The 25,655-nt window shown below is 35.6% G+C and overlaps 2 protein-coding genes across 2 annotated transcripts; both read left to right on the forward strand.

The window, feature by feature from the left end:
* Nucleotides 1-3,402: 3,402 nt before the first annotated feature.
* On the forward strand, nt 3,403-5,755 carry LOC115717546 (uncharacterized). The gene is made up of 5 exons (XM_061114833.1): nt 3,403-4,206; nt 4,280-4,375; nt 4,468-4,563; nt 4,716-5,110; nt 5,266-5,755. The coding sequence occupies exons 1-4, from the start codon at nt 4,168-4,170 to the stop codon at nt 4,884-4,886; spliced, it is 402 nt and encodes a 133-aa protein (XP_060970816.1). The 5' UTR covers nt 3,403-4,167; the 3' UTR covers nt 4,887-5,110; nt 5,266-5,755.
* Nucleotides 5,756-17,400: 11,645 nt separating this feature from the next.
* On the forward strand, nt 17,401-19,554 carry LOC133036782 (protein FAR1-RELATED SEQUENCE 5-like). Its single transcript, XM_061113518.1, has one exon. The coding sequence runs from the start codon at nt 17,401-17,403 to the stop codon at nt 19,552-19,554; it is 2,154 nt and encodes a 717-aa protein (XP_060969501.1).
* The last annotated feature ends 6,101 nt before the right edge of the window (nt 19,555-25,655 follow it).

Raw genomic sequence — 25,655 nt, forward strand, 5'->3', positions numbered from 1 at the left:
CTTCTTCTTCTTCTTCTTCTTCTTCTTCACATTTCCTTCTTCTTCTTCTTCTTCTTCTTCTTCTTCTTCACATTTCCTTCTTCTTCTTCTTCACAGTTCCTTCTTCTTCTTCTTCACATTTTCTTGTAGTGATTAAAATTATTTTCAAATTTGGGGGAGGAAACTGCAGTACGTTCGGAGTTACTGTACTTCGATTTCTGGTTCTCCGTCTCCGACCTCGGTGTACAAGTAAGTTTCTCCGAATGTACCAATTTTATTCTTCTTTTGCATGTTTGTTCGTTCTTTAGTTTGGGGATGTGAAAAATTGTCTAACATTGTTAAAGAAAGATTTAAACTTTTGTAAAGAGAAGTGTTGTTCTTCAACCGTGTATGTGCATTTTATTTTGTTTTTGTGTTCCATTTTTTGTTTATTGAGTAATTTTAATCTTTTCTACATGCTTTAAATCTGCTTCGTGAACAAGATTTTTATTCTGAGAGTGCTGAAAATCGAAGTTACATGTGTGTACAGTTTTTGTTTATTTTTTTTTTATTGTGAAAGTGTTTTGGATTAATTTATTCCCTGTGTATTAGGGGTCTTTGTTCATAGTCTGTTAGAGTTAGTTCATCACTGTAAGTGGCTGTTATTTTTCAGTTAGTGAAGATTGCATTTAATTTTTTTTTTTGGTTATGGTGTGTAATGAATATATAAAGTACTCTTCTATTGTACTCTGAATATATGCAATAATAGTCAATATATTCAGTTATTGAAGATTGGATTTCGTTCTCTATTTTCACCATTGTCACTGCCATGATTCTTGAATCATGAACAGAAGGATTAACAATCCTAATATAGTGAAACAATTTTAAGAAAAGAATGTAATGAAAGAAAGAAAAGCAATGTAAACATTGATATGTATAGTGTTGCTGGAAAATAATTATTTTTGAAAATCAATTTTGTTTGGTAATTTGGTAATTTTATTGTGAAAGTATTTTGGATTCACGTGTTAGGTCATTTTGGTGTGTATTTTTTTACCCAAATGTTTTACCGTGGGCTGCCCTATATTGACCCAAAAAAAAATTTTGAAAGTAAGGAAAACAATGGAATGGTGATGGCTGTCATGTGTTGAGTTAGGTAAAGAAACTATGGTCTTAAATTTTTTAGTTCAGATTGTTACTTACCAAATGTGATGTTTTTTGTTATCTGTTGTGAGTGATTGTTGTACTTTAATTAGAAGTTGTAGTTTGGATTTTACTACTGTTGTGAATTTGTTTTGAAAAATTGGATGGTTTAGACACAAGATTCATGAGTTAATGAGATACACTATTGATAAAAACTATGACAGTTTGGATTTTTTGTGTATATGAATTATTGGAGAAGTTATTGAAATTGGTTATGACAGTTAGTAGTGAAGCATTGTTTTGTTAATTCTGATATTAAATGTTTTCCAACTGGTTTTGTACTCTGTTCATTATGAATTAAGAGGTACAAGGTACCCAGATTGGTTAAGTTTGGGGGAATTTTATCTATTCATGTGTGTGCTTTATGTTCTTGGTTCTCACGGATTGTACCAACTCGTTTGTACCACTTTTTAGTTATGGGAGTTAGTAGTTAAGTGTTGTTTTGTTCATTGTTTTGGTTGTGGAAATCATTTAGTTGAAAAGAGTTTCACATCATTTTAATGTACTTTATTGTGTAACATGCAAGAAGCATGAAATGTGTGTTTGAAATCTGAATTTTTTCAATGCCGAATTGTTAAGTTGATTTGATGTGATTTTAGGTGATTACAATGCACGATTTTCATTGTGTTTTGGTCAATTATTTATTTTTATATAGTGTATTTGCTGAAATATGTAGTCCTTAACGTTTAAATTTGTTTATCTTTAATTTGGTTAGGTTCACCATACAAGGCTGGGAAACGCAAAAGGAAAGGGGGAATTGAACCCGTAAAGAAGGATGTCACCCCCGAGCCGAACGATAATGCGGTTGCTTGGAGAAATTTCTTGTAAGTTTTGAATGATGGATAGTTGTTTACTCGTGTGAATGATGTTTAACATTTATTTTATTATATATTTGATTGAAATTATGTCCATATGTAGCAATGCGAACTACAAAGCCCTTCGAGCAGCTGAGAAGGGATTAACTGAGAAAGAGGTTTGATGTCGACTGTTACTCAATTTTTTTTATGTCAATTGTCCGTAATTCATCGTAATTGTTTGACATACTTTAAGATTCTTTCCATGTACTCTGTAGTTGATGTAAGTTTGCCTCATATTACAGGCTACCGACAAATTGAAAATGCAATATAAAGGTTTCACCGACGAGGAGAAGTCTGAGTGGAGAAGCTATGACCCTAACCCAAATCCCGCTAAGAAGGCGGTGCAAACAAGGGGGAGGAAACCAAAGGCAGCTGATGCCAAGGGGAAGAAAGTGGAGGTGGATGAGGAAGAGGCTGCTCCTGAAAGTGAAGAAGCATCTGTGTACGGTCGATGCTCCTTCAACCGTTTAATCAGGATTTGCAAGAACCTGAACCTGGAGCAGAAAGATGTGATCCAAAATGCTGGATTTGGATCATTCATCAGAGAGGATGCACCATACATTGACACCCGACTAGTTAGTTGGTTAATCAAACATGTTGACCCAACCACTAGCATACTGGATTTGTATGGGAGGAAAATTCACTTATCTGTCGCGATGTTCGGAGATGTTATGGGGGTGGACGACGGAGGGGATCCTGTAGTCACCGAGGGTGATAGTGACACTTGATATCTGGAGGAGATATTGAACGTTGTCGAGTACACCGTGTCGTTGACAGGGTTGGAGAAATCTTTGTTGGAGTGCGTTGAGGCAGACAGCCTATTTCTGATTAAATTTTCTTTGGTGGTCATAGGGACAGTCCTTGCGCCGAAAACGGGCTGCGATATCACTTCGGGGTACTTGCACTCCCTTAGGGTTACCAGGGACATTCGCCACAAGAACTGGGCAACTGCCGGGTTCAGGTATCTGATGAACTCAATTTTCAGATTCTGAAATAAGGCCACGAAGAATGTGTCTGGCTGCACCTTATTCCTCCAGGTACATTGATTTTGTTATCTTTCATTTATGTAAATGTGTTTATTGAGTTTATAATATAATATTGTGATTTATTAGTCGAATGTATTACTAATACATTGTTTGTTTGTCACAGTTGGTGTACTTGACTCACGTGGAGTGGAACTTTGGATATGTCGACCGAACAGTGCTCCAAGTTGATTTTTGGGGTAGCAAACAATGTAAGTCCGCTTACAAATTTGTGAAAGACAATGGGGGTCCCAACAGCGACAAGGTACATCGAATTTTGGTTATAATGTGGTAATGTGATTTCAGTTGATATTAATTATTTTGGGTTTGAAAAATTAAATTTGTTATGTTTAACAGATAACGCTCACTTTGAATCCCGTAATACTGCCCAACTACTACTCCGACTCGGAAGGAAGAAAGAGCAGTGACCACTTTGTCAGCTCTATCAACGAGTTGAAGGAGTACTTCTCCAATGAGTTAAAGTCTCAGTTGAGATCATTTTCTTTGAAATTTATGGACAAAGGAGAAGGTGTCGGTGGTATTGACCGAGAGTTGGAGGAGGATGCTGCTGCGGAAACGGGGAAGAAGGCGGAGTGCAGCCAGGCCGTGGAGGAGTCCCCGTTGAAGTCCCCTGTCCGTTCGAAGACTAATGTTGTTGGTCTATCCGACGAAAATGTGGTGGAATCTATAAGTACGCTTTCACTATCTGTTACAAAATCTGTTGAAGATGAAGGTGCTGCACATAAGACCTTCGACGATGAGGACTTTGATATAGTCGAAGTGGCATCTTTCTGGAATAAAGGCAAAGCCCTCGTCAAATCAAAGAAGACACAGTCGGAGAATGTGCCTTTAATTGAGGATGACTTCAACGATAAGGCGTACGAGCAATTTATTGAGTCGGGCAGAACTGTTGTCGGGCCTTTCAAGACGAAGGAAGCGATCCCCCGTAACCAATATGGGTTTTACAAGTTTATTTTTAGCAACACATTAGATCCGGGGTAAGTAAATGTTATTTTCTTATTTCTCATTATGATATACTTGTAGAAATTTTTAATAACAGTTACATTGATTACAATTGAATCAGATATGTGCTTGCGAAATTTTGAAAGTTTGAAGTGGATAGGAGGTGCATGGCATCGTTGCGACCGTTGCGAGAAGTTGAGGGATCCGTAAGTGTCAAAGTATTAACTAAATATGTATCATTTATTGTACATGTGTAAATCATATTTCATTTTGTTGCAGATCATTGACTGTTTTTCTATACTAATGAACAAGTACGAACGTGATAGTCGATTACCTGACCAACCTCGTGTTTGGTACATGCCCACTCGCATCTCGGTAATTGCTTTGCTGTACAACTTATTTTAAATTTTGTAATTCAGTTTGGTTGTAATTTCTGTTACTTGACAAGATGAACAATGCTTTTGCAGCAAAAAACTCTCGGTTCGTTTAATGTGAAGAGGATTGCGAAAGACCGGGAGTGGTCAAAACTGTTTTACGAAGACAACTTCGAAAAATGCGTCAAGGTACTTCATGATATACACATGGTCGTTCTTAATTGTAATTTTGAAAACTGAGATATGTTAGCGATGCATATTGGTCATTGTAGTGTCGAATATCTATATGGTCTGTAATTTCAAATTATTTTTGACTTTATTGTTCCTCTATTCAATTGTAGATGTTTGTGCCGGTGTTGACTCTAGAAGGTGCACCACATTGGTTTGGTGGCGAAGTAAATATGAAGTCCAAGGTTGTCTCATTTCTGGACTCCCTACACACCGCAATGCATGAGAAGTATCGTGTGGAGGCTACGAAAGAAATGGTAAACTTGCAAAGTTTCATTGTTTGATGTGAACTCATTCTTCATTGAATCTAACTAATTGTATATGTTTGCAGTTGTCGACGTTGGACCTTTTGTTTGAGGAGAATAGGTCGAAGAATGTGACTTTCGTGGATTTCGGATATGACAGGAAAGATCGCGGGCTTCCTCAACAAGACAATGACCGAGATTGCGGTGTATACGTCATGAAGTACATGGAGGTTGTGGCCAATGAGGAAGAAGTAGTTGATGAGGTATACCACTGTTTAGTTATTTCAGAATGTAGTACGCAAGTTTGATTGAGATTAACGTTGTGTAATTTAAATATTATTCGGTGTTTTACTGTCAAGTTGATTAGAGTTAATTACATTTTCTAAGTTTTTGTTTTTGTTTCTGTATTGTGCCACAGTTTCACCCGGTTGAGGCACGTTTGGAAATCGCTGCGAGGATCATAACTGATGAACAAAATGAAATTCGTACCAAAGTGGTTGAAGATCGTAGGGCTGCACAAGGCAGCTCATTTGCATCATCCTCGGCCCCTTTGCGTAGTCCGTCAAAGTCTCCACGCGATCCTCGGTTCAGTACAGCGAAGTCTCGCCATGCAAACATGTTTCCCCCGTCAAGAGCCTCCCCTAGGTTTCAGTCTAGCAAGACTAAGATTTCATATGGTGAATAGTCTGTAAAAAACACTTGTGTTATTAATAGGTTGTCTTATTAGTGTGTTGTGTAGTTTGGATTTGGGAGCATAGGTTGTGTTATTTGTGTGTTGTTTAGTTTGGATTTGGGAGCATTTGGATTTAGACATCTGTTTTTATTAGTTGACGTTTGGAACTGGTTATTATGTTCACAGACTTGTGTTTATTTTAGTTTTGAGAATATATTAAACCATACTTAGCAAATCTTTGTACTCACACCATAACAATCTTACAATGTACCCATACTCAGAAGTAGTTGATTGTACTTCACAGAAATTATTTAACCCGAAAACTTTATGATTTGTACTATACCATTAGAAATCACGACAAAGGTGACTTCTTAATTTTCTTTATTTGTTTTTTTGGTTAAGAGGTGACTTCTTCTTAATTATTTGAAGGAAATCATGTTAGTTGCCTAATCTTACCAAATCTTTGTAGTCATTAAAGTTTAAACCGAATTTTCAAAACACATGTACTATAACATTACAAATAACGACAAAGGTGACTTGTTAATTGTTTGATGTTAGTTACCAAATCTTTGTACTCATTCAACTTTAAACTGAGTTTTGAGAACATATTAAAAAAAAAAGATTGACCATACCATATCAACTCCCATTACTTTAACCAAATGTAAATAGACAATAGCCCCCTTAAATTTGGTTTTTCATAACATAGTAATGAGGAAAAATATGGAATATAGAACATTCTCATTGCGCTACTTCACATAACAAATACGAAGATGTGAATAACATATAATTTTGCAACTTCACATTGAACCCATTGAGGAAATTTGCTACAGAAATTAGAAATGTAGAAAACATATAATTTGGAGAATGTAGTGGGTACTTTATACCAAATGTTAATTTTGAGAACGTAGTGGGTACTTCATACCAAATGTAATTTTCGTCATCATCCACACGCATCTATTAAGTTCTACACAATTAAGTTAAACAAGTTTTGAAAACATAAGATATACAAAACATTTGCATTTTGCGACAACCCATATCTTTAACGCAATATAAGTTGGACAATGATGAAAAGGCAAATAAAAATGATAAAAATTAATTTTCTAATAACATTCTCATTGCATTTCTTATCTTCTTCCAAAATCTTGATTTGGTTTCGCAATCCAGGTGTAGCATCTGTACTTCTCTTAACATGTGATTTATCGATCCAACAAAAGTAATCACATCCTCGACTTTCATCGTTCTCCTGAGTTGAAAATAACCCTATTAGTTTATCATGGCTGCCTAAGTACAGAAAACATAAATGAGAAGTACTTTTGAATCTAAAAACACAAAACTCTTACATAGTGTGGACATCCGAAGAATCGACGACCAGGATTTGCTCTACTACTAGAAGTCCAAACATAAGCTAGATCACCACAGTAGCAATGGGGGTGTCCCTGAAGTGAATTTCTCCAAGGCGGACCACCCCCATCGAACCCGCATGAGTCTTCTCCACCATGTTGGGTATACAATTTTTTTTTTTTTGTTCTAACTATGGTGGAGATAATGTGTGTTACTCACAAGGAAAGGGGGCACCTGTTTATATATAGGCTGTTCCAAATGAGTTAGTGGTGGGAAAATGATTATTTTTTTAAAATTTTCTCACATTCACCTTTAACTTGATCAATGTTGGTGCCAAAATAAACCCCAATTTCAAAACCTAATTCGTACAACATAATAGGGCATGGCTGATTGTTTCGTTGGGAAGCGTATCATGTCATGTCACAAGCAATCCTTTCTTTTAAAATAATATTTTAGTGTTGTGTGAATTGACAAGGTCCATCGAGTGAACAGTGTACGTCCCATATTTGAATACTAAATATTTGTTAAATCCATTAAATAATATTAGTAAATATTAAATATTTTAATTTACGTTGATTGAAATTTAATTTTTGACAACTGTTGCTCAAGTTTTGTTGTATTTGTGATAGTTTAATTATTGGTAATAGTCCAAATCGAAAAAACTGTACCGCATCGCACCATTTTCCGCAGTGCGAGTTCTGCGATTTTTAGTTTCGCGGTGCGAGTGCGGTTTGAGAAATTGGAAAAACCGCATGTATAGATTGGTTTAAAAAAAAGGTTAAAAAAGTTTAGTGTTGTCTACAGTGAACATCCTGTTTCTATCATAGTCTCAATCGTGAAGCCGAAAATTACATGTTGGAATATTTTTTAAAAATTTACAATTTTTCACGGGGGGTTCGTTATGGTAACAATGTCATCCTTGTTTCAAAAATATTCGCACAGTTATCAATGAACATCCTGTTACTATCAGTATCTCTGACACACAGTAAGTACTCAGGTTACAATTGGTGTACCAAAGTCACTATCCTCCTGTTCATAGCACTCACACTGTTACTGGCGGGGTTTTTTGGTTAATGTGACACAAAGTAAGTACTCAGGTTACGATTCGTGTACCGGAGTCACTATCCTCCTGACGAACTCACTGAACATCCTTTGGGGCTAGGGTTCTACTGAGCGGCAGTCAACCATTCATAGCACAGACACTGTTACTGGCGGGGTTTTTTGGTTAATGTGACACACAGTAAGTACTCATGTCACCATTCGTGTACCGGAGTCACTATCCTCATGACGAACTCACTGACCATCCTCTCGGGCTATGATTCTACTGAGCGGCAGTGAACCGTTCATAGCACTCACACTATTACTGGCGGTGTTTTTTGGTTAATGTGACACACAGTAAGTACTCATGTCACCATTCGTGTACCGGAGTCACTATCCTCATGACGAACTCACTGAACATCCTCTAGGGCTAGGGTTCTACTGAACGGCAGTCAACCTTTCATAGCACTCAATCTGTTACAGGCGGTGTTTTTTGGTTAAGGTGACACACAGTAAGTACTCATGTCACCACTCGTGTACCGGAGTCACTATCCTCATGACGAACTCACTGAACATCCTCTGGGGCTAGGGTTCTACTGAGCGGCAGTCAACCTTTCATAGCACTCACACTATTACTGGCGGTGTTTTTTAGTTAATGTGACACACAATAAGTACTCATGTCACCACTCGTGTACCGGAGTCACTATCCTCATGACGAACTCAGTGAACATCCTTTGGGGCTAGGGTTCTAATGAGCGGCAGTCAACCTTTCATAGCACTCACACTGTTACAGGCGGTGTTTTTTGGTTAAGGTGACACACAGTAAGTACTCATGTCACCATTCGTGTACCGGAGTCACTATCCTCATGACGAACTCACTGAACATCCTCTGGGGCTAGGGTTCTACTGAGCGGCAGTCAACCTTTCATAGCACTCACACTGTTACAGGCGGTGTTTTTTGGTTAAGGTGACACACAGTAAGTACTCATGTCACCACTCGTGTACCGGAGTCACTATCCTCATGACGAACTCACTGAACATCCTATGGGGCTAGGGTTCTACTGAGCGGCAGTCAACCTTTCATAGCACTCACACTGTTACAGGCGGTGTTTTTTGGTTAAGGTGACACACAGTAAGTACTCATGTCACCACTCGTGTACCGGAGTCACTATCCTCATGACGAACTCACTGAACATCCTCTCGGGCTAGGGTTCTAATGAGCGGCAGTCAACCGTTCATAGCACCCACACTGTTACAGGCGGTGTTTTTTGGTTAATGTGACACACAGTAAGTACTCATGTCACCACTCGTGTACCGGAGTCACTATCCTCATGACGAACTCACTGAACATCCTCTCGGGCTAGGGTTCTAATGAGCGGCAGTCAACCGTTCATAGCACTCACACTGTTACTGGCGGTGTTTTTTGGTTAAGGTGACACACAGTAAGTACTCATGTCACCATTCGTGTACCGGAGTCACTATCCTCATGACGAACTCACTGAACATCCTCTGGGGCTAGGGTTCTACTGAGCGGCAGTCAACCTTTCATAGCACTCACACTATTACAGGCGGTGTTTTTTGGTTAAGGTGACACAGAGTATGTAGTCAAGTTAGCTTTGGTGTACTGGAGTCACTTTCCTCCTAACGAACTCACTGAATCCAGTTCGACCTAGGGTTGTACGGAGTGACACTCAACCATTCGTAGTACTGACGCTGTCACTTGCGGTGTTTACGGGCCCTGTGACACAGAGTATGTAGTCAAGTTAGCTTTGGTGTACCGGAGTCACTATCCTCCTAACAAACTCACCAAATCCAGTTCGAGCTAGGGTTGTACGGCGCGACAGTCAACCATTCGTAGTACTGACGCTGTCACTTGCGGTGTTTACGGGCGTGGTGACACAGTATGTAGTGAAGTTTGTTGTTGGGTACCGGAGTCACTCCTCTTCTAACGAACTCACCGAATCAAGTTCGACCTAGGATTGTACAGAGTGACAACGATGCAGTATGGCAGAAGTCGCACTATGAATTTAGGTTGTTTGGGCTGAGTATGTACTCAGTTCATCATGAAGCGTACCAGATTCACTATTCTCCTGACTTTATTACTAGAGTCACTTCTTGTCTCAAACTACTATTGTATTCATAACATTAAACGGTTTTGTTATTAAATATCTATATTTATATAGTATTCAAAAAATTATTATAATCTTGATTCCAACGATTAATACGTTAATGTAATCTTACAAAAATTATTGCAATATTTATTCCAACGAATAATATTTTAATGAAATATTAAAATCGTATTTAAAAAAATATTGAGTTTTCATTATTAGTAAACATCCTAATTTAATTTCTTATTCATTTGGCCACACATGTTTATTTGGACATAATATTAGGATATTTGTTGCTACATGTGATAACAATGGGAACAACATTTACCTTATTTAAATACATAATTTTTGTTTACCACAGTCAACCAATTCAGAACAAAACCGAGCATGCATATTGGTTCGAATTACGTCTTCCAAGGAAAAGTTAGTAGGGGGTTGGGTTTGTTGATATTACGTTTTTCAAGGGATTGAAAAAGTCAAATAAATAGCTTTAGGTTATTTGTAGCCGTACCTAGGGTTATATTAATTATTATTTTTAAATTTTTGTCAAGACTACACTCAACAATCACATCCACAAGTACTATATATACCCCTCTACCTCTCCTTACTCCTTCACAATTTCGTATTGTTTTCTATCCTAGACAACTCACTCCCTATATGTAGACGTGTGTATAATATATTAAAAAAATAAATTATGTATTGTTGTTGCACCAAAGTGAAGATGTGTAAACAGAAGGATTGGTATGCACTGCAACCGTGTGTTGTAGGTGCATCAAGGGAATTTCAGCAATTCAATCAATCATCTCATAACAAATTTCGGTAATAACTCAACTCTTTATGTCTATTTATTTCAATAGTATATTATTACAAATTGTTTCTTAAAAATTTTATGTATGTGGTACATGTATATTCAGGAAATGTTGACGAAGGTTTGGGATGGGTGGAGTAGGGTGGAGGGAACTACTTCCAAAACGGCCACCCAGATATGTCATCCTACCGAACCTTAACCTCCCGAGTGGACAAGGCCACAGAGGAATGAGTGTTATAATATTTGACACAACGGTGCGCCAGACCCTTGAAGAAAAGATATGCGGGAGGAAAATGTCAGCATTTTTTACAGTCTTAGGTCAAATTGCTTCCTCATGTAATAAGAGTCCCGATGTTATAGTATATGTACAAATTCATCTCAATACAATGTATGTTTACAGTATCAAATAATAATGATAATTAATCAATTTACGTACTAAAATAATTATGATAATTAATTGGTTGCATAATTTGTCTTTTATTTTTATTTGACGCTCAATCTGAAGATGTACATGGTTAACTGGTTTATATTAAATCTACTAATAAACAATACCAAAAATTAAACAACCGTATTTTACGGTATCTTGTCCCAATCAATGAGATATTAATTAATTATTAAAATCATTTTTTTTAAGAAAATTGTACTACAAAATATACATACAATATTTGACTTAGATCAAAAAAATAAATAGTACTTTATTACTTGATTTTCTTTTTAATAAATTCTGTAATTTTATTACGAACAGAATTAGTTGAATAATTTAATTATAGTAATAACAGATTTCTACGTAATTTTTATTTTAGGTTATTCAAGTGTATAGTACAACCTACTGATTTGACCGTATATGGAGTGATGGAAAAATATTATTAAAATGTTTATTATTTTAAAATACAAAAAAGGTCTTCCTCATTTATTTAAAATCGTTTTTTAGGGTTTTCAAGGATTTGTTGTTTACTTTAAGTGTTGAAATTATTATTTTATTATAAAAACGTACTTGGCTGAGTTTTACATAGTTATATGTCACATCATATGTACTGTAGGAGTTTTTATTAACATAAGACAAAAATTAAGTTTCATTGATATTAACCCAGTCAAAATTCAAAATGTATATTTAAATTAAAACATTATTTTCATTCATATTGACTTCAAAGGTTTGTATATTTAAATAAATTTTTTTTATTTTATTAACGAAGGTAATACATCGTACACATGTCAACTGATTATTGGAAATTAGTATTCTGATACAAACTAATAACAATTATTTTTCTCACAAATTGTACTAATTTCTTACACGTACAAACTGAACCAAACCATAACAAAACCGGTCAATAGGTTGGTTCAATTTACGTCTTTCAAGGAAAATTTATTAGTTGGTTGGGTATGTTGAACTAACGGTTTTCAATGCATTGACAAAATCAGATTTATATTGGTGTCATATCACCCCATCTTTAGCCGTACCAGTTTGTATTAATTATTTTTTTTTAAAATTTTTCAAAAGACTACACAACACAATCACATCCACAAGTACTATATATACCCCTCTACCTGTCCTTACTCCTTCACACCTCAATTTAGTATTGTTCTCTTTCCTAGAGAACTCACTCCCTTCCTGTAGACATATGTGTAGGGATAATATATGAAAAAAATAAATTATGTATTGTTGTTGCACCGAAGTGAAGATGTGTAAACAGAAGGATTGGTATGCACTACAACCATGTGTTGTAGGTGCATCAAGGAAATTTCAGCAATTCAATCAATCATCTCATAACAATTCTGGGTAATAACTCAACTATTTTTGTCTATTTATTTCAATAGTATATTATTACAAATTGATTCTTAGAAATTTTATGTACGTACTACATGTATATTCAGGTAATGTGGACGAAGGGTTCGGATGGGTGGATTAGGCTGCACGGAACTACTTGAGACGCCGCCAAATATGCCATCCTACCGAACCTCACCCAACCTCCTGCAGTCCACAAGGCCATCGAGGGATGAGTGTTATCATATTCACTACCGTCGGTGCGCCAAACACTGGACCAAAATCGACACGCGGGGTGGAAAACTAAAGTCATGAGTCATATAAAGCATCATGTGATAACAGTACCGATATTATAGTATATCTCAATACAACCTATATTTTCAGTGTAAAAAACATCGTAATTAAATTTATTTTGGGATAGAACTATGTTATGTACAAATTCTGTTCTATTGTGTATGTCTTTGTAACTGTAAACTTAAAATTTTATTTGGAATGGAACTATGTTGACCGAATATGTGCCATTGAGTTTCACTATTTCCAATAAGTTATGAACAACACTTGCAATGTCAGATTTTAAAAAATAATTCCATAATAAAATAAGTGGATCAGCTAGGGTTTTCAAAGTACATCGTACACCCTACTGATGTGACATTATACGGATTAATGGTAAAAAATTAGTAAAATAATGACATATAACTATCAAGTAATTAGTAATACCTTCGAAATCATTAATTATTATTTTTAAATATTATTTCATTTGAAATTTGAACTCACATCACCATTTGGTTGGGTTTTCCACATGCCTTTTTCCAATGCATTGACAAAGTCATCTTCATTGATAGGTTGTACAGTCTAGTCAAATCAGGTTTTAAATGTAAATATTTAATATTAATTTTACCAACACGGATTCATAACATCTTCATGGTAATGGTAGTTGGGTGTTCACTTTTAATATTGGAAATTTGTAATGTTGAATACTTTATTGTAATCAAGATGTGAAAAATTGTAATGTGGTTCCCACAAATTAATTAGCAAATATATTTGGGACGTATTTCAATGTACGGCAGAAGCTGGATCTCCCATATCTCAGTAAGTTCAAGTTTGAGAATAACGTACATCAATATATGTGCACAGTACTTGACATCGTAAATACAGTATGGTGCAATTATGTTTACTCAATATTTGAATTTAATGAGATAATTACAATTTTTTGTCAAATGTAAACTATAATTTCGGACATATTTATTCGTAAAATACTTATTTTAATACAGTTTAAACCATTTCCTATTTAGGAGTTGTACTAAATTTGGACTACTACCCATTCTTAATAGTCCACGTTCTTATATTGTTGGGAATTATTTAAAAATTGTCCAAGTATTGTAATCTTCTTAACCAAGTATGGACTATTTCCTCTAATTTTAATTTCTACATACTCACTAAAAAAACCAATTGTTGTCTTATCAATATTTAATTTTCTGTCTACGTCCCACAGTGTACTCACTGACGTTAAATGGAATATTTCCTATACTTTAAATAACGTACGTCAGAGATGTCACAGTGTAACGTCAAATCAAACTCAGTACATGCAGATCTCATGGGATTCCCTGATTTGAGTGAATTAAGATACTATATGCAAACACGAAACCTACGTATATTACTTAAGGAGATTTAATATTTGTTGGGCTCTAATATACTAATATCACATTTTTGTTATTAAAATTTGGACAAATGAATTAGGTCAGCTTTAATACGATAGTAGTCCCTATGATAGTATTACCCAACAAAATTAACAAAACTAAGTTAATTAACTATGATAGTGGTCCCAACAACGATTATGATGTCAAATTTTAATAAATTATTGACTACTGAAATGAGTGGATGTCATATCACATTTTTTATTTCACCATTTAAACCATGTACTTATTATTTCAAGATGGTGATGTGACATTTTTATTTTTACTTTAATTCTGGAAATTATTATTTAAATCATAAAACCGTACGCACTTTTTTTTTAATAGAAAAATGTCACATCACATAGTACTTTCCCGATATTACTTAGATTTTGTTTGGATTTGATTGACCTTCTCCTTCTATTAAAATTGGTTAACTAAATGGGTAAATTGGGATTTCTGAGATTGTCGTAAGTGGATATTACCATTGTCAAAATTTATTAACTATTAAATGGTTTAATTGGGAAAAAAAAATCCATTATTATTACATGAACCCAATCACGTGTACATCAACCCACCAAACCACTATATAAGTAAAGGTTAGGTTATACAAACTAAGTATTTTTTTGAAACCCCGTTTTACTATTTCCTAAATCAAATGGACCCTTACCAAAACTTCAACCCTTTTGAAACAAGTCCTCAAAAATCCCCACCGCATCCTTTTTCTTCCACAAGACCCGTAGGTACACCGTCACGGAGTCCAAGACTCCGTTCAGCCTCCATGTCAGGATGTCCTAACTGTGCAAGGCTCGAGTCTGTTCTCCACGAACACGAAAAACTTATAAGGAAGGCTCATTTACGAGCCACGGAGGCCAAGCAGGAGTCATACAAACTGGCGGAACACCTGTACCATTCAGCCCACGCCATGCAAGAAGCCAACACTTCAAGAGAAAAATTAGAGGGTATCATGGATGACATTCTCGACTACACCGAGGTGTCCATACCCCACTACCCACTTCATGTAAAACAAGAATCACCAAACACTACTCTAAGAGAAAGTCCTTCACGACCAAAGTCCCCGTTCAGAGACAATAGCCCTCCGTCTCAACGGAAGTTCCCTCAAGTTATAGAACTTGATTGAACATCCGTTCGGTTTCAATCGTGGTATTTTTTATATATATATATACTGTACTTTTGTTACAACTCATCTCATATGGCCGTTGAATCAACTTTTTGTTAGGCCATTTAATGAGATTGAAGCAGTTACCTCCATTATATATGTAGTTGTTTGTAACTCTACTATATTATTTTAAGTTTTTTTTGCTTTCTGTTTGCAGTTGTGATTTCACAATGATTCACTTCACTTTTAATTCGACAATTAATTAATGAGGAAAGTGACATTAATACTCCAAAATAAACCAAAGTACAGATTTCATAACAAATACTGATCGTACAACATTATAGCTTGAAAATATAAAATAACATAACTTGGACACTAACACAGTGCATCATTTACTGTTTTTGGGAGAAGTATCCACTCCTCCTTTGTCCCCAACTTCTATATCATCTTCATTTTGGTCCTCACCTTTGTCAGTCGAATCTTTCACATTGTTCTGTTCGGGTGATTTATTTGCACCAGAGCATTCACCCTCATCAAACAGTGAGCAAACAGAATTAAGGATAGCCTCTTCATCATTATCATCATCAGAATCCCACATGCAGGGAAACTCATTAACACAGCAAAGTTCTCTAACTTGCTGCCCAGTGAAGCATTGTCCCGTCTCTCCATGTAGACATAAAGCAGACAAAGCTTCTATGAAAGATTCATAACGAATTATTTTTATGGACGCATCAGAAGTAGTGTTTTTGCTTACAGCATCTTCGTACCTACTATAGATACCTTCATTTGGTCCATTGAAAATAACCCAGTGTGGACCTGAACTCATACTTGATATATGTAATGCTAATAACTAAATTACAAGTTAATTTCTCTATAAACTTGATGCTGGATTGGAAAACGTCTCAAGTGTGTTATATAAGTCGTGGAGAATAACCCTATAGTACGTTTTTTAGTTAGCTGTACTCTATTGGGATGTACTCCATTAGGCACATCTGATGTGTCAAAAGAGGGGTGGTTAAATTTCTGAATTACACAATTAAATACACGTGTAGGCGTACGTAGTATGGTCAAATGTCAATATTATTCATCAATCCCGTTTTCCCAAAAAACCTAATGTACTACGGTACTGTTCTAACGTACAACGATGGTTTAATTCATAAGAAGATGTAGGTGAAGGGCCCATTAATATCAGCCCAACATATATAAATGCCCAACATATATAAATGGGACAAACTACCCATTCTACTAAAAAATGTCATCACTTCAACCAAAAAAAAAACATCCTTACTTTTCAATCTTTATTTTCCACAAATAAAAAAATGTACTATTACTTTTTTCCTGACGTACGAAGTGGTTTAATTCATTAAAAAAGGTTGGTAAAGGCCCATTCATATAAGCCCAACAATTTTAAATGTTACCACCAACCCATACAACTCAACAAAATTTCTTAACCCAAAAATCATACAATAACATTATTTTCCAATTAATTTATTCAAAAGTAAATGTAATTGTACTATTTCACTTTTCAAAAGTACGAAGACAGTGGAATAGAGTTTCCAATATTTCAAAGGCCCATTAATATCAGCCCAACACACTTAAATGTGATCACCAACCCATATTACTCTACAATCTGAGGCATTCAATCTCATAAAATCTAATTTCACTCGACTCACCACTATCTTTCCCTTACTCTTCATCTCTAATTCTTGGATATCAATAACAATCGAACAATGTAACTCCACTCCAGTACATTAACGTCGAAGGAACAATTGGTTACTTATCAGTAAGTCCTTTTTTTTATCTTTCTCGAAAACCATTCCTTACCTATTAACTTTATCATTTAATTTGTTAATTCAAACAGATACAATATGGAGGCCGAGTCTCAAGCAGAGAACATGAATGAGGAACAAACCTACGAATGGGAAAGCATAACAGCAGAGCTAAATATCACAAAACCAGTGAATGAGATTCAAATATGTGACGTCCTAGGCAAGAGTCTCGACAAACTGGGAAAATAGGAAGCATTCTACGAAATGTACGCGAAATGGATGGGTTTCGGCACAAGAAAAGATGATGTACGACGTTCTCACGGAGTCATCGTAATGCGCAGGTGGGTTTGTTGTTCCGAGGGTTACAAAAGAATCACAATAACGGAAAGACAAAGAAAAAAGAGACCTCATGATGTCACTAGAACCGGATGTCAGGCAGCATTACGTATTTTACTCACACAACCGTCTAACACTTGGAAATGCAAAGAGTTCAGCACAATACACAATCACGACCTCGCTTCATCAAGTGAGGTACAATTTTTGAGATCATACCGAGTAGTTTCCGATGGCTTGCTTGCCCAAGTTAGGTCGATGAACTCCGTTGGAATTAACACTGCCAACATAATGTCTCATGTTGCTTTGCAAAGTGGAGGTTACGAGAGAATGCCATGTCAACTTCGAGATGTATACAACAGGGTTGCTGGTGCCAAGCGAGAAGAAAAGATAGAGACGGACTCGGAAGGAGCGTTGGGATTTCTTGATTGTCTCGCAGAGAGGGATCCAAATTTCTTCGTTGTATATCAGGTGGACGAGGAGAATCGATTGGCTAACTTATTTTGGGCAGATGGAAACTCACGTGTCGACTATGTGGCTTTTGGGGATGTACTAGGGTTTGATACCACCTACATGACAAATGAGTACAATAAGCCTCTCACTGTTCTCATTGGCGTAAACCACCATTTCAACACATGCATCTTCGGGTTCGCTCTCCTCCTCCACGAGAAGCTTCCATCCTATCGTTGGCTACTTCAAAAATTTCTCGAATGCCATGGAGATAAGAAGCCAAATGTTGTAGTTACTGACCAAGATGTGGCCATGAAACAGGCCATCATGGAACACATGCCTGATGTTACACACCGTCTATGTGCTTGGCATCTCAATACAAATGCTTCCAAAAAGGTTAAAGATCCGATCTTCTTGAAAAGATTTAAAGATCTAATGAACAACTACTACGAGGAGGAGGATTTTGAAGCAAGATGGTTAGACGTCGTTGAAACCCAACAACTAACAGATAATGAATGGTGCCAAACAACATTCGACACAAGAAAACAGTGGGCAGAAACTTATTTAAGGGGTTCATTCGTTGCAGGAATGAGAACCACACAACGTTGCGAATCGATCAACTCAGCCCTAAAAAAATTTTTAGAGAAGAATTATTGCTTGCGTGAATTTGTAACAACCATAGATATGACAGTCTCAAAGCTCAGACACAACGAGACTGCAAATGACTTCAAAAGCAGATGCACTCGACCTCACCCACCTAATCCTACATGCTTGACCACGTACTACAACCAATGTGCTGAATTCTACACAAGAACTATGTACCACAAGGTTGCTAAGCAGCTTGATTTAGAGAATAATTATTTTGTCATAAGTCAGGAGCAAGAAGGAGAGTGGCAGATATACACCATTGGAAAGTTTCAGCATCCGGAAGTCCGATACCGAGTTCATTACTGTGAAGGCCAACGAGCACTACACTGTAGCTGCATGCTATATGAAAGTCAGGGGTACCCTTGTAGACATTTATGGGCTACAATGAAAAGATTAAACATCAGAAGAATACCTAATACTCTTCTCATGAAGCGATGGAGCAAATCCGCGAAGACAAATCTCCACCTACATTTTAACCCCCCGGCACAAGAACAACAGCACATTTATGAGATGGCTAGGTTTGGATCTCTCAGCTCATTAACTTATAACTTCACTTTCTATGCAGCAAAAACAGAGGATTCGTACACGCGTGCAAAGGAAGAGATTGAACGGCTAACTCTAATGTTCAAGGAAGAATTTGAGATGAGTTCCAATCCAGAAGGACACACGCCACAACCTGGAAGCTATCGTAACAACCCCAACATTATTAAAGACCCTGAAGTTGTGAGAACAAAGGGTACGGGAAATCCAAGGGAAGGACCGAACAAGGAGCAGATCCCAAGAAACTCAAGACATTGTCGCATTTGTCGCTCATCAGGCCATGATTATCGGCGGTGCCCAAACCGTCAACAGAATACTGGATCTCAGGGGCAACAGTCAGCACACAATCAACCAACAACTGACTCATTCAATGAACACTCCAACGCGTATTTCCCTGAACCGCCTTCCTCCACACAAGAATCATACTATGGTCATTCATATATATAACTAGCTATTTTTAACCGTTGATGTTTTAAGGTTTATGACTCTAGTTATTGCTTCAAAAACTCTACATTTATATACTTCATGTTATGTTTGCCGTGTTTAAGCTATTTATCTCAACAAATCTCAAATTTATAATTAATGAACAAATAAATTATTTTACCCAAGAAAATTCAATCTTATAAGGTCAAAATTTCCATAGTAATTAATTTTTTTATACACGATAATAAAAATAAAAACAATACACCAACGTAAAACTCAATATATACCAACACATAATTTCATAATTTATAACAAATTATTCTTAACAATGTACTACGAAACAAAAATGAATGTACTCTGTACCTGATATTTTGTACTCGGTACGTGATATTTTGTACACTAATTTTACTAAACAGCATGCATAAACAATTAATGTACTCGGTACGTGATATTTTGTACTCAACTACAATTCTAAAATTACATACATGATGTAAAATACCAAAATAACCCCACTCCGACAACATGGACCCACTGCCTACAGTATATTTGTACAATTAACTGCCACGAACAGTAAAGCTGTTGTACTTTTTCTTACTTTAACTGACGTGAACAGTAATTAAATTGTACTTTTTTATTTTTTAATTAAAAATACAAATGTACAACCGGTTACCAAACCTAGAATAACCGGTTGCCAACTTAATTAAATAATTAAAAATTAAAACTATTCTAACGTGGGACCTACCTGCCGTACACGGATTGCAATCCATGTTTTGCACATATGGGCACAAAATCGGCTGCCTATGAATATATACATTTATATATATATGAGTTATTACAAGGCTGCATTAATGAATGAAATACAAAGTCTATTTATAGACTTTAGACTTTATACTCTTAACTAACATAATCGAATGCAAGACTTATTGGTCATAACTGTGAATATTTAATTTATATATGGTATGTATAATTGATTCTAATTGATGGCTATTGATCTTTTTCGATTTTTGCTATGAATATAGGAGATTGTGTAATTTTTTTTTCTTTTTTTTCAAGAAGGAATAAACTTCATTAACCACAAACAATTACAACCTAAACAAACAAGGCACCACAGCCCGAAAAGCTACTTATAGTATAATCCTTCTATACAAATCTGCTCAATACTTTTTAATCTCCTTTTTTTGCTACTTATAACCTATAGAAAACATTATCTTTAATATCCTGAACAATCTTCAAAACAGAGCTCGAAAAATTGTTAAAAATGCCACAAGTTGTAAATTGTTGCTCCCATGACTGTGGTATAAATTCTCTGCATTTTATCCTTCTTGATCTTCACTAACCATCTTTGCCATTCTTGAAAAATCAGTTGGCCAACTGTTTTTCCCAAGCCATATGCATATCTGAGTTGATACTTGCTGAGACAGACAACAAGCAAAGAAGAGGTGGCTGTTTGACTCAACTTCAGCCCTACAAACTGGGCATAAAACACTGTCAAGGGAAATTTTTGAATTGAGCAAAATATCCCGGGTTAATAGTTGGTCATTGGCCGCTTGCCAGAAAATAAACCTGTGTTTTGGCATGTTGTAGTTGTTCCATATGCTGCTGCTGATCTTAAAGACTGCTTGCTGTAGCTTGCTGTTGTACAACATCTTTGTGTTGAGTCGGCCCTTAGCATCTCCTTCACTTGTAAGGTCATTTGGAGTAAACTTGTCCCTTAAATGACAAAGTTTTCTCCAATACCAACTAGAATCATTTTTAAGGTCATAGGTCCAAATGGAATTGTTCTTGAGATATATATTATTGACCCATTTCACCCAAAGTATGTCACTCTTGGTTGAAATGGCCCAAATATATTTGGCTAGGATAGCTTGATTCCATTTGACCCCATCTTTGAATCCTAAACCACCATAGTTCTTAGGAAGACAAACTTTCTCCCACGATGCCACATGAAGCTTGCTCCTGTTACCATTCCAACCCCAAAGAAATCCTCTACAAAGTTTCTCAATCTCCTTTGTGATACTATGAGGCAATATGAATATACTCATCCAGTAGTTGCGAAGCCCAAGCAAAACTGAATGAATGAGAAGAGCCCTACCTGCAAATGAAAGATGTCTTGTTGCCCAAGTGTGAAGTCACTGTTTGATTTTCTTGATAATCACCCCGCAATCTTCTGCTTTCCATTTGGTTAGTCTTCGAGGCACCCCCAAGTACTTGAGGGGAAAAACACCCTCTGACAGATTCATTTCTCTCAACATTGCATGTCTTTCCTCTACTTTTACCCCTCCAAAATAGAGTTGGGATTTGTTAGCATTGAAAAACCAAAAAGAATAGAAATATAAAAATTCAGTAGATTGTGTAATTTTTTTATGGCAAGAAATAAAGGTAAAATTGTGATCTTAGCTTTATTGTTGATTTTGTCTGAGTTGTCACTATAGAGTAATATAATTTATTTTAGGAAAGTTTCATACAGCTCTAAAAACGTGTTGTATATGTCTTTAGGGTTTTTGTCTGTTATAAATAGGACTTAGAGAGCAACCAAATAAATTCATCTCTTATAGTTATATTGTTTTATATTTTTATATTTGTGAGAAGAGAGAATTTCTTGTGAGAAAACTTAGAGTGATATACTAGGTTTTAATTTCTATTTTATTGTTCTTAGAATAGGGTGAAGAGCTTTGTTAAACAAGAGAAGAGGTCTTTGGGAGAAGACCTGTCCATGACTTATAACTTTAGGAGAAAGTAAGCATACGCATATCAAAAGCTGAAGGGAGTGGCGTTTAGAAATCATATTGGCAAAGTGAATTACAAAAGATTGCGAGAATTCATTAAAGGGAGTCTAAATTCGCGTAGGTCAATTTTATTTTTTGTAATCTTTGATACTTTATTACTAATGGATTTTATTTTTTGGGCGTGGCCCCGTGGACTAGTAGTGTTTGAAAGAACACCAATACCATGTATAATTCTCTTAAGTCAAGTTTAAAATTTTGCACAATTTATTTTTGTTTTTGCTCTGTTACAGCAAGCTATCTGTGTTCTGCAGTAACAAATTTTTAATATGTTACTGCAAGTCGTTATAGTCGCATTTTAATTAATTTTTTTTAAAAAAATAAATTATTACATACAAAAACACAATTTTTCAAGACTAATGCTAATTGTATTAATTGTCACATACTTAGACTAACGATTCTCCACCTTGACCTCTAATATAGTTTTAAATGCAACATTTTAGAAACACACTAGCTACTTTGGCAAAATCTTGAGTAGATTCAAACAATGTTTGAATTTTGAAGTTGGTAGTGTCTTTGTAAGCATATCAGAAGGATTGTCTTCAATTAATACTTTCTTCAGCTGAACCTTGCCTTCTGAGATGATGTCTCTAATAAAATGAAGCCTCACATCAATGTGCTTAGTCCTCTCATGGAAGGCTTGGTTCTTGCTGAGTTGTAGAGAACTTTGACTATCACAGAAAATGGTTACCTTTGACTGTTCTAGACTAATTTCTCTTGTTATACCCTTGAGCCATAAAACCTCTTTTACAGCCTCTGTGCATGCCATATATTCTGCATTTGTAGTAGAAAGGACCATTATTGATTGTAGGTTAGCTTTCTAGCAAATAGTGTACCCATTTAGCTGAAACACATAGCATGTTTGTGATCTTCTCGAGTCCAGGTCCCCTACATAATAAGAGTCCACAAAACCAATGACATCAATGTTAACTTTGGTGTCTCTATAGATGAGTCCTACCCTAGTTGTACCCTTGAGATACTTTATTGTCTATTTCACTGCATTCCAGTGTTCAAAACTTGGATTGCTCATGTACCTACTTAGACCATCTCCAATGGGTGGGGTAAAATTTGTGCTAAATTTGGCTCAAAAAATGAGCCAATATTGTATTTGCCCAAAATATTATAATTGTGCTCCAATGCTTAGGTGTAAATTAATTTTATTTTTAATAGAAAGGTGTAAAAAGGTTAATAAATGATTAAAAATGTAAAAAATCTTATTAAATATATAATTAAAATGTAAAAAATTATTAAAGTCATCAATGAGTGGCAAAAGAGTAAATAAAAAAGTAATATTTATTGTGGTATAAAATTTAGCCAATGCTATAAATTGTGCCAAATTCGACACAACTTTCGGCTTGTGCCAAATTTCAACCACATTATACAATAGTAAAAGTTCAATTTTATGAATATGAGCTAAAAAAATACATTTAAACCATCTTTATAGCACTCCATTAGAGATGTTGTCACAATGTTAACCCAATAACATAGGTTTGGTCTGGTACAGACCAGTAGATACATAATGCTCCATACCACACTAGTATAATGTATTTTTTTTTTCTGTTATCCAAATTTTTTGCTAGGTGATGTGGCACACAATAGAGAAGACACATCATCACGGAGAAGATTTCTGAAATGTACTCCGCAAAGGAAGCAAGGCCCCAAGAGGCCCAAGGTGGAGCACTTGGGCAGCATTCAGGTGCCTTTTAGGTCATCTCACACTGTAATCCTCCAATTAAGAATTACCCTTCGCAAGAAAGTGGTCTGATACACCTCGCACAAAGAAAAAGTGAATTGTAGAAGGCCCCAGGTGTGGAGTATATGTTGGAAATATTTTACCAGGATCTAGATTTACTACCATGTATGTTTCATTAACATCCTAATATGAATTCTAAAACAATGAAATAAACACATATAAAGTTTATGAAACCTTACATTGGTTGCAGCGGAATATAATGACTCCTTCCGTTCAGATCTCTACCCCTTGATTCCTTTCTGTAGCAGAACATAATTAAGATCTGAACCTGGATCTCTTTCTCTCCTTCCTTTGATGTTGATTCTCCTTCTTGTTGATGGGATTCTTCACAATCTTCCACACTATGATTGAGATACCACTTGATGTGTGTGGGCACTACTCTATCACTAGGGCATTTCGAAATTGAAGAGAAGAAAAGAGAAGAAGAGGGTGGCGGCTTGGAGGCTCAGGTTTTTCTTTGAAAGAAATAATATGCAAGTCTTAGTTTCCTGAAGCCATCACTTTCTATTTATAGAAAGTTATCTAGGTTTAGGTTAGAATTGTATGGCATTAAAATAATGAAAATATAAATGGTAAAACACTTGCATAGTGGCCGACCATGATATGGATAATGGGCCTCACTTTGCAATTTTGCCATTTTGTCATTTTTCAATCCCATTTTCTCAAAAATGTCAATTTTCCAATTTAACCATTTAAATGCCAATTCTAATTATTTAATAACTAAAAATTAATTATTAAATAATATTTTCATTTAATATATTTATTAATTTAGACATATAAAGTCTCTTAATTAATAAATAACCCTAGAATCTCTTTTCTTTACAATTTCTCCCTTGCTTAGTGAAAATTCATAAACTAGACATAGTCTAACTTTAGAATTATAATTGATTAATCAAAATCAATTAACTGAGTCTTACAAGTAGTATGGTCTCAACTAGTATGGGGACCATGGGCCTATATAACCGAGCTCCAATAAGTCGAACCGAATTTACCAAGTAAATTCCCTAACTTATTAATTCCTTATTGAATCCACACTTAGAACTTGGAATTGCACTCTTAGTCATATAGAACGCTCTATATGTTCCACGATATAGATACACTATTAATTATCCATTGTTATAATCCTAATTTGATCAATGACCCTCTAATAGATGATCTACATTGAATAGGAACTAAATTACTGTTACACCTTCAATGTATTTTATCCTTAAAACACTTAGCTCCGTATAAATGATATTTCAGCGAAGTGAAATGAGATCTCAACCATTTATCTCTGTTTAGCCAAGCTCGAAGGATATCATCGTTTCACTTCTAAATTCTTATAGAAGTTATAGACTCCATATTTATGTTAGCGCTCCCACTCAATTATACTATCATGTTCCCAAAATGTACGTATCACCCTGACTGTTCAAAAGTAGGCTTAACTAACAAATCAAAGAACATGTATAATACTCTTGAGATCGAACCTAACCATATCAGGATTAAGATCATTTGATCTAGGATCAACAGGTGATATTGAATCGAATAGATATTACGGTAAATTTTAACAAATCTAATCAAAGTTCAATATCGGTCCATTCCGATGTATA

The sequence above is a fragment of the Cannabis sativa genome, chromosome 4 (genome assembly GCF_029168945.1).
Source record: "Cannabis sativa cultivar Pink pepper isolate KNU-18-1 chromosome 4, ASM2916894v1, whole genome shotgun sequence".
In the NCBI taxonomy this organism is placed as follows: Eukaryota; Viridiplantae; Streptophyta; class Magnoliopsida; order Rosales; family Cannabaceae; genus Cannabis; species Cannabis sativa.

Coding starts and splice junctions, on each gene's coding strand:
- LOC115717546 (XM_061114833.1), top strand. CDS start 4,168: ATGGCATCGTTGCGACCGTTGCGAGAAGTTGAGGGATCC. Junction 4,207..4,279: donor TGCGAGAAGTTGAGGGATCC/GTAAGTGTCAAA, acceptor ATTTTGTTGCAG/ATCATTGACTGTTTTTCTAT. Junction 4,376..4,467: donor ACATGCCCACTCGCATCTCG/GTAATTGCTTTG, acceptor ATGCTTTTGCAG/CAAAAAACTCTCGGTTCGTT.
- LOC133036782 (XM_061113518.1), top strand. CDS start 17,401: ATGTACGCGAAATGGATGGGTTTCGGCACAAGAAAAGATGATGTACGA.